Source organism: Phodopus roborovskii, unplaced genomic scaffold (genome assembly GCF_943737965.1).
Source record: "Phodopus roborovskii unplaced genomic scaffold, PHOROB, whole genome shotgun sequence".
Lineage (NCBI taxonomy): Eukaryota > Metazoa > Chordata > Mammalia > Rodentia > Cricetidae > Phodopus > Phodopus roborovskii.
The window spans coordinates 6561411-6571634 of NW_026125059.1; the positions used below are offsets into that span (position 1 = coordinate 6561411).

Sequence of the window (10224 nt, forward strand, 5' to 3'; positions counted from 1 at the left end):
ACTCTAAGGAATTGAACTAGGAACCACTGGATTTCTCACTGACGACACTTTTAAGACTTATTTTTATTTTATGTACACGGGTCTTTTTCCTGGGGGCATGTCTGTGCACCACAGGCATGCCGTGTCCTCAGAGGTGGGAAGAGAGTGTCGGGTCTGGAACTGGAGGCACAGATGTTTGTGACCCACCGTGTAGGTGCTCGGCTAAGAGCAGCCAGTGCTCTTAACTACCGACCCATCTCCCCAGTCCTCAATTCTATGTTAATGCCATGTACTTAGATCCTGTACCGTGTCCATGTGTGGAAGGCACAGTATGACTCAGGGCCATGGCCGCACCATAACATCACATTTGTTTAGTGGTCACAGAAGCCAAAGCCTTTATTGTCTCCCAGCATCACAAGCAAAGCAAGAAACAAATGATGTTTACTATCACGTTAGCAGGAACAATTCAAGCATGGTCCCTTCACCCCATATATTGAGGGCAGGAGAACACAGGCAGAGGAGAAGGTGCTAGCTGAACTTGTTTAGGGCAAGAAGGGGTCCGGTAGCTGTGAGCTGCACACACTGATATACAGAACGCCTGCAAATCTTGTCCTGTGGTGGTGGGAGTGACTGTTTTACTTGACAAGGTACATATGCTGCCCACAGGACTTGAACATCATGTCTAGCAGAAGAAGGAACAGCCAAAACACAGCCTCTCTCATAGATAACACTGAAATAACCACTTGATAGATACACAGTTACCAGGGGGAGGGAGAGGAGCCTGGGGGGGGGGGAGAGGGATCTGGAGGCAGACCCAGCTGCTAATGCCAGCATCAACAACAGCGCAGAGGTTTCTAGTGACATGCACATGACATGCACATACTCCTGCAGGCAGAGAAGCAACGGTAGAAAGACATTTTTTTTTTTTTTTCTAACATCTACCTTGAAATGGTCAGGTAGCAAAGTCCAAGGATACGAGGTCACATCTCCATGCTATTTTCTCTCTGCAGGGTTAGGGGGAGACTGGTGTGGATGTGAGTGCTGGAAGGGAAGAATGCACCTCACACTGGAGTCACATGAATGGAGACCCAGCCTCTCTCGGAGCTGTGAGCAGTTTCCCTGCCAGAGCTCTGAGCATTCATTCTGTTCTGTTCACAAGAGCCCTCCGTCTCGTTGGCCTGAAGCACAGCATTACTGGTACAAAGCAGAGGGCCAGGCAGAAATCACAAGCCCTGGGTGCCCAGCATCGAACACAGACGACAGACACCCAGTGCAGCCTTCCCTGATTCTTCCTGAGACCATGTGGAAGATCAGACCCCAACTTACCCATTCTACCCCATCTTCCCTCTGCAAAGGGCGGCCAGCTTTGCAAAGACAAAGCCAAGTTCAGTCACGGCTGGCGGTTAACATTCTCTGCGTCCCTCCTGAGTGTCGTTTTTGTCTCCTAATCTCCCTGGCTAGATCCACTGGCACCCTAGCCCAAGTTCATTCCACTGCAGCCGCAGAGGATCTCCTTGAACGTGTTGCGCAGCTCCAGGCTGCGGAAGGCATAGATGAGGGGGTCAATGACGGAGTTGCACATGATGAGGACCAAGTAGGTGTTGAAATGAGCCGCGTAGCAGATGCAGTAAGGGTTGGTGGGGCAGGTGATGATGAGGACCAGGTGTAGGAAGAAAGGTGCCCAGCAGAAGATGAACACCCCCAGCAGGATGGTGATGGTGACGGCCCCCTTCATGCAGGAGTGCTGCTGGGGGGCCACCCCGTGAGCCGGCGGCAGTGCAGCGATGCGCTGGACGTGTAGCCTGGCAAAGAGGAACATGTGGATGTACAGCGTGCCCATGAGGAGCACCATGGCGAAGAACATGGTGATGAGGCACACGATGACCATCTTGCTCTCCGAGTACACGATGAACATCACGCCACAGACGCCGCAGCAGACCCAGATGGCCGCGATCAGGGCGAGGGCCTTCCTCACCGTCATGATGCTGTGGTAGCGAAGGGCGTAGAAGATGGTGACGTACCTGTCCACGGCGATGGCCAGGAGGTTGCAGATGGAGGCCACCAGGGAGATGCAGATCATGGAGTCGAAGACGTTGTCCATGTGCTGGATGAACTGGTCCTCCAAGGTCAGGGAGTCGCTGTTGACAACGGCGATCATGATGGTCTCCAGGGAGTTGGACACGCTCACCAGCATGTCGGCTGCAGCCAGGCTGCAGAGGAAGAAGTACATGGGTGAGTGCAGGTTGCCGTTCCTGACCACGGCCAGGATTACCAGGATGTTTTCCATCAGGCTGACGATGCCCAGCGCCAGGAAGACCTCGGGCTTGATGAAGACCTGCTCGCAGAACCCACCGCTGCTCCGGTTGCTGGCAGAAGGGGCTGCACGGTGCTCTGAGAGGTTAGGCAGCATCGGATAGGCAGAGAACAGGCAGCAGGAAGAGTTCATGGTTAACAGAGGGTTGAGTACCAGCTGTGGCTCCCGAGGGTCCTGAGCAAGCTAGGTGTTTCTCTTGTGGATGCTGTCCAGTCTAGAGTTTAGTTACAGAGAGAGAGAGAGAGAGAGAGAGAGAGAGAGAGAGAGAGAGAGAGAGAGAGAGAGAGAGAGAGAGAGAGAGAGAGAGTTGGAGACGTAGGACAACTTTCCCGGCATCTCCAACAATCCTTGCAGACTCTGACCAGCCTTCCCGCTCCGACCCTCTCTCTCTCCTGGGCTCCTCTCACATCCTCGCCAGACACCGGTTGCTACAGTTACAGCTCTACTCATAGCGAGGTAGGGGATGTGGGACTTGACGCTAGATGTGAGAAGGGAGAGCACTCGGATTTTATGCATCGGAACTCCTACTTCATCTCTAGCGCAGCAGCAAAATGACCACTGAGCAGCTGGCACGGTCTGACTGACAGCAGGTCGGGGCTCTGGGTTCCACTGGGGAGATATGGAAGCAGACTGGCGCCCTCTGCAGGCCGGACTGCTCACCCGCGATCGTGCAAGAATAGTTCGATCAGCCAGGTAAAAGAGGGGCTGCAATCACTCCTCCGTGAGTGCCTTTGTGGGTTGGTTTGGTTTCTAAAAACAAAAATGCTATGTTTCAGGTCTGCACTGGGTGTAAGGAATACAGAGCAAGCAAGAGAGGTGTTGGCCCAGCCCCTGCCTCCACCAACCAGAGGCTGGGATGGGAAACGAGAAACTAGAGCATTGCACACACACATTGGCAATATAGCAGGCTTCACTCAAGAATTCCACAGTTAAGCAAGTAACACAATGATTCGAGTTATATCTATTTTTATTACCAAGAACACATAAAAAAATCACATCTGTGCTAAAAACTCATAAAATGTGCAATGTAGTTTGTCTAAGATACAATATGCATGACAATTTCAAAATGGTTTATTACCAAAACATGACAAACATTCTTTTTGCCATGGGAGAGGCATGTCTTGCTCCAGTGTTGATGGCTACTGATTGGCTACTGAAGTTTGGGTGGGTGGGTGGTCTTTGCTACTTTCTAAGTTACATCAACATCTGGTCCTGGTAGTGATGGAGGTAGGCCAGTGTGAGCAGACATTTCTTTCCTGTTTGTGGAGAGTTGGAATGTGCAGATTTGTGGTCAGATGTTCTCGGGTTACTTTATCTTTTGAAGACAGGTTCTCATGTGTACCAGGCTGGCTTTGAACTCACTATAGCCAAGGATAAGCTGAAACTTCCGACCCTTCACCTTTGTCTCCTGACTTCAGGGATTACCGGCAAGTGCCATCTCATCCTGTGTGTTTGGTGCTGGAGGCTGAGCCATGGGCTTCCTGCATGCTAGGTAGGCACTCTACTGACTGGGCCATATCTCCCAGCTTGTCCTTGTCTATTGTTAGACCACATGTGACAGCGATTTCATGCCCATCTCTCTGTGTGTGGTCAGGTCCTGTGACTGTCACTTGGAACGTTGAGAATGAATTAAATTAGTAGAACACTAATTTTCACCCACTCCAAAGTAAAGCATCTCCTCACACAGCATTGACAGCCTAGAGCAAGGAATCCCCCACTTTGCTGTAACCTGTCTACAAACCACCCCCCCCACTAATACATACCTGGATTTATTACTTTCTTTTACTTTGTGTCTGTAAAATATTCAGGAAAACAGTTACACACTGGAACCAGTTACTTGGGGCAGGCTGAACCTATATTCTCCAGCTGTGGTCACACATACTTGGCTCTAGAATAAACAAGCTACCTGTTGCTCCCTTTGAGGTGAGGACAGTGTTTTGTTTTGGCACCAGGAAGTTGAGGCAGGAGTGTTTTGAGTTCAGGTCCTGCTTGAGCTACAGAGTGAGTTCAAGGCTAACCTGGGCAACTTAGTGACGCCCTGCCTCAAAATTAAACTCTAAGATGAAGGCTGCAGGAACAGCTCGGTGGTAGAGAACATGTCTAACGCACAAGGAGCCCAGGGGTCAATCTCCAGTGCTCTAAACCAAACAAAGCGTTCGACACCAGTGAAGCCACGGGACTCGATTCTTCTCTCATCAGGGACTTGACTTTGCGGTGTTCCATGCTCTTCCCTAGTGTGTCATGTGCGTCTGCACGGCCTGGGACCGAGATTGGCGGAGGGTGTCCAGATTGAAACATTAACAGACCATCAACAGAAGTGAAGAAGCTGCTGCCACTGTTTATTACAGAGAGTAATGGGCTTATTACATACCCAAGCCAGGGGATGGGCTAAGCATAGGAGGAAGTCATGCACTGCCCACACCTGGGGTCAAGGCACGGGCACTGCACACCGGAAAGTTCTGAGAACAACTTTGTTTGATCAACCCTGAGAGCAGGGGAGTTCTACAGCTGGGTGGGGAGGAAGAGAGCTGTAAGGGACAAGCACTTAAATTTCCCAACATGTCACTCACAACAGAGTCTCTCTTTTTACATGGGGATTGTTCCTCTCAGGCCTGCTGCTAACTAACTGGCTGGGTCTGTCTGGTACAGTAAAGCACAGTGTGATGGGACAAACATCAGGGAAGTCTAGGAGCCCGTGGGGCAAAGTGGAGGACTCTAACATGGATTTTCCGTCAAAGAACCTTCCCAGACTGAGGAATATGCAGGTTTTGATTTGTATGAAGAGGTGATACTCAGTGTGGAGGTTGGTGAGGTAGAGGCTGGGGCTGAAGGGTGTGGAGGAGGATCGGGGGAGGAGTTTCACCTGGCAGGGTTGATGTAGAGGAAGGCTCTGGGATGACCACACTTGCTCTCTGGAGGGAGGGACTAGGCATCTCTCTATTTGTAGCAGGTGGGCATGAAGACCCCACTAGATCTCTGAACCAGAGTCACCCGGAGGGAGCAGTGTGAGCCAGACTCCTCCATTTTTGTTGACCCGCTACAATTCTCCAAACTGTAGTAATTTGATACCCAGAACTTAAGTATCTCATTTCTCTATATCCTACCCTCCCTGTGGACTCCCAGTAATGGCCAGCCAGGAACGATGGTTATCGATCACCTGATGTTCTTTAACTGACTGCTCACTGGTTACCCCTGGCAACGGCCAACTTGTGGCCAAAATAAACTTTTCAATTCAGGTAGAAGAAAATTTAGAATCCTCATTAAAATTTTGGGCTGAGGAAATTGTCTTAAGATGGGCAACCTCTGGTTTACTAAGTAGATGACCGTTAAACGACACCAGAAGTCAGGCCAGGATGGTTTCCAAATTTCTCTCCTAGACAAAGCATGTTTCTGTGCTAACAGAAAACAGAATTTCTGGCTGAAAAAACTGGGTAGAGGTGTGAATTGGAACCCACCTAAAAAGAAATGTAAATGGATGCACATGAAAAGGTGCCAAACCATTGGGGAGACAGGGAGATGCAGATGAAGATGGGGTTTAGTACTGTTTCCCTTGTTGGATCTCAGGGAGCTAAGATGCTGGCAAGCTCTGGAGAGCATGATAGAACTCTCTCAGTGTTTGTAAACAGATCCACAAGCTGTCAGTTTCTGCTAAAATAAGACGGATCCGGGTTGGGGATCTCAGCCACTGAGCTGAGGGGTGTGAACTAGCACCTCATTCATTTTCAGTCCTTTATGTAATTTCTGATCCTAAGCCACCATTATCTAGTGCCAGAGTCCAGCTCCAGCTGGGTTCTTGTGCCTCAGTAAGGATGTGTGAAGTCAGCGAGAAATGAGGGGTCTTTCAAATTGACGGCCCCAATTAGCCCAGGCTGTCTTTATTTAGTCAGGCTCTGATGCATTCAAGCATGAGCAGTATCAAATAATTTCTCTTTAATCATTTTCCAAGAATCATTAACATTTTAGTTTTTCTTCTTTCCCACTCCCTTGATATCATTGACCTTTACCCCATATCATTACATAGCAAGCCAAATGTTTATATCTAGCTAGGTACATCTTATTCATACTGTACCCTAGTCGGCAGCAAACATGCAGTTACAAAGTAAGAGATTTGAGCCCTGTGACTAATTCTTAACAATATGAAATCAGCTGAGTGTACTGGGATGTCAAGGATATCATTTTCAGGTGTATACCAGTTTCTAATTAATAATTATTATCACATTTACTATGTGGATTGCAGTTATAATCCTGTTCTTTATAAGTTCTCAACATAGTAATGATTAATACCTAACTCTTTAACTACTGAGACCAATTCTTTATTCTTCCTGGCAATTTCTAAATATATTTCTTTAAGAGGAGCTAGGAGTTTTAGATTCCTTCATTGATACTTTGATATTGGAAAAATATCTGTGTGTTCATATCCTGGTGCCGGAGAAATGTCTGGCTTTCCATGTCCTATTTCTTTTTCTTTCTGTGTTCCTATAAGGTTTTTAATGTCATCTTTTAAGAGACAATTTTCTTGGTTTCTAAGTTCCTTGGAATGTATTTATCTTTTTTTTTTTTTTTTTTTTTTTTTTTTTTTTTTTTGTATTGAATGAGCACTAATCATTAACCTTAGTGAGTCCCTCCTGCTTATTCGGGATGACTGCAAAGGTGACCATTGATGCTGGAGAAACAGGCTTCTGTAACAGATCAGAGCGATTGGTTTTTCCTATAGGGGCTTTTGTTTCCAATAAACTCAGGCATCAACTAACAAAGCAAAACTAAGAGTTTCCATAAGAATTAGCACAGCAAAAGTTAGAGAAGCCTGAAGCCCACGAGCTGTCTAAGATCAGCTCAGGATTTTGCAGTATTGTATCCGTAGGTCCTTGCCAAATGGATGGGATTCTGCAAAGGGCCGTGTCGTATATGGAGCTCCATTTGCAACACATCTATGCATTGTTACCAAGGGTGACAGCATGGCTTCTGCCAGTCTAGTGTGGAGAAAAGCAATCTCAAACTTTCGGTGACTTCTCGTCCTCAGGGTCACATCCAGAGTATGTTCATACCACCCAGGTCTGTGTGTTTGAGGGCACTAGCGTTCTGGGCAAAGCTGGGTTGCAAGGCAGGCACATTTGTTAACTACGAAGTTTTTCCTGTTCTGTACTTGGTCTGGGAACACTTCCTGGGTGCTGTTCTCTGGCAAGCATACCCTTTGGGGAGAAAATGGGGACTCAACACTTCCAATTGCATCCTCGAGCGATAGCTCTTTAAACTGCTCTAGTTTAAAAAAGCCAAACAACAACAAAACACCCCAGCATTGAATCCACACTTGGGCTTACAAGGTAACTAAAAGATTAATGAAGGCTGGGCAACTCTGTCTTCATCACATCTGCCTACTTAACCAGTCATCGTATCCTCCTGCAAGGCTGATGACATAATGGGCTGTTGTTACAAACAAGCAGCCACCTCAGACAACTCTTCATATTAATTAAAAGGAAGACTGGACAGCGTCACAGACCCCACTCCCTCCAGATGAGGTCAACTGTCCCTGAGGGTGAGGCTGCACCCTGGAACTGAAGTAACCATCTTGTAGACTGGTGGCCTCTAGGGCTAACACCACCCCACCCCTGAGATAAGCCAATGGCGGGCAGGAGGCCATCTTGGCTGGGACTGGTGAATTATGCATACCCCTAGCCTCTCTTTAGCTTAAAGTTCAGTTCAGCTCTTGAAAGATAGACTTTGGGCCACACTGATTAAATCTCCTCTCTCTGTTTTTCACTATTACATGTCTATTTTATTTTTTATGTATGTGCATGCGTGTGTGTATAAATGCAAAGTGCGTGCACGTGTGCACACGGAGGTCAGAGGTCGATCTTCAGTATTGCTTCTTAGGTGCTCTCCACCTTGCTTTTGAGGCAGGGTCTCTCATTGACCTCAGAGCTTGTTCATCAGGCTAGGCTGGCAGCAACCCCCAGAGATGGGCTCTGCCAGCCTCGGCCTCCCCAACACTGAGTATCATAAACCATGCTCAGATGTGTGAACTTCACAGGAGTTCAAGATCAAATCCCCAGGTTTGTGCAGAGAGCATACCACTGACAGAGCCATCTCCGCATCTCTGTTCACTGCCCTTAATTGGTCTACTGGCCTGGATGGCTGGGCCTGGACTGTTGCAGCTCCTGGCTGGGGCTTTTTTCCTTGAAACTCTGGGCTATATTCCAACTGCTAATGAGCACTGTGGATCTCTAAACACTACCTCTTCCCCACCTTCTGAGAGAATCACACAGATGGGATCCCACATATTAATAGAATCGTTTGTAAATGAATTGGCTTTTTAAAATAATCGCAAAGCATGATGGCATCTGCTAGTGTTTGCCATGTGGCGCCGGCACGTGCAGGGATTCCTGGTTTGAATCTGTGGTCATAAGCCATCCTAAGAATTTAGAGTAGATTAGGAGAAAATCCACCCAGATGTCCTGCATACTCGAAAAGCATCTCCAGTCATGTAGCTGGTGTATTCCTTTTATCTTTCCAGATCCTGCTTAAATGTCAACTTTTAGAAGATGTTTTTCCTCATTTTTCATAAGCCAGTTTAGCCTCTCTGCCACAAAATCCCCCAAACAAGGTCAACAGGGTTCTGCACACCTATTTTATTCTCAAAAGCTCACAAAAGAGAAAAAAGTATATGAGTGAAAAACTTACATATCAGTTCCACAAGCATATCCATGTATTTAAGTGCTGATTAAAAATATATCAAAAATAAGCAGCAAAGGATTTGCACAGATGCTTCACCAAAAGAGATATCAAATGACCAGCAAGGGGCTGAACAGATGTTGTCATGGTTAAGAACACAGTTTGCTGTTGTAGAGGATCTGAGTTCAGTTCCTGGCTTCTGTGGGTAGGTACCTGCACTAACCTGCACAACACATAGGCATAATCTCTCGTATGTATGTATGTATGTATGTATGTATGTACTAAAATAAATCTTTAAAAGACATCCAATAGGCATTCACCATTAGCCATTACAGATGTACCAAAAATCAATTAAAATTTATTAGATTGTATGTCTTATGCAGGCCTACTTTGTGATTCAGTATTGTATGTCAATGAAGTTATCTTTTAAAATAGCATGAATGTTGTATAATTAGAACTCAGGTGTGGCCACCTGTAGCTATTTACTAAGTTAGTTAATATTAAGTACGACCTCACAGCCCGCAACTGCGGTAGCCACATTTCGAATGCTCAGTGGCCACCGTTATCCAGTGACATTTATTTTGGAGCATAGAATAGCTCCAGCAAAGCAGGCCTAAAGCAGCCCTGTCCTTCAGCCATGCACACCAGGTGCCTATTTGAGGGCCAAAATTGGAATGATGATGGCCCTGTGCAGGCAGTCACGGTGAAGTTAAGTGACTGGAGCAAAGCCCAGACATCTGCTGCTCGTCTTTCTTGTTTATTCCATGCCCCACCCCTGACATCCATTTGACACGAAAAATCTAGACTTTATTATTTTCGATGGTCGAATACCATTCTATTGTGTCTGTACATGATGTTTCTTTTTCTACTCATGGGCCTCTAGGTTTGCTCACTGCTTTAGTCAGTGTGAAGAGAGTTGGGGTGAACATGGCATGAAGACATCCCTCTGGTATGTTCTTTTCCTTTCCTGTGATTCTCTGCTCTGGAATGGGTAGTTGGGTCATAGAGCAGACCTGCATTTTCTGTTTTCGAGGAAAAGCCAAAGTGTTCTAATGATATTTCCATCAATGTGTAATGAGAATCTTGCCCCCACACATACCTTTGTCTACATTAGAAAGTTAGTGGGGCTGGAGAGATGGCTCGTTGGTTAAGGGCACTGGCTGCACTTCCAGAGGACCTGAGTCCAGTTTCCAGAACCCATCTGGCGCTTAAAAACCATCTGTAAGTCCAGCTCCAGGGAACCCAGTGCCCTCTTCAGGCCT

At 47.0% G+C, this 10224-nt stretch overlaps 1 protein-coding gene across 1 annotated transcript; it reads right to left on the reverse strand.

The window, feature by feature from the left end:
* Positions 1-1453: 1453 nt before the first annotated feature.
* On the reverse strand, positions 1454-2472 carry Mc3r (melanocortin 3 receptor). Its single transcript, XM_051185535.1, has one exon. It carries the CDS (start codon positions 2423-2425, stop codon positions 1454-1456), a length of 972 nt encoding a protein of 323 aa, XP_051041492.1. The 5' UTR covers positions 2426-2472.
* Positions 2473-10224: the final 7752 nt, after the last annotated feature.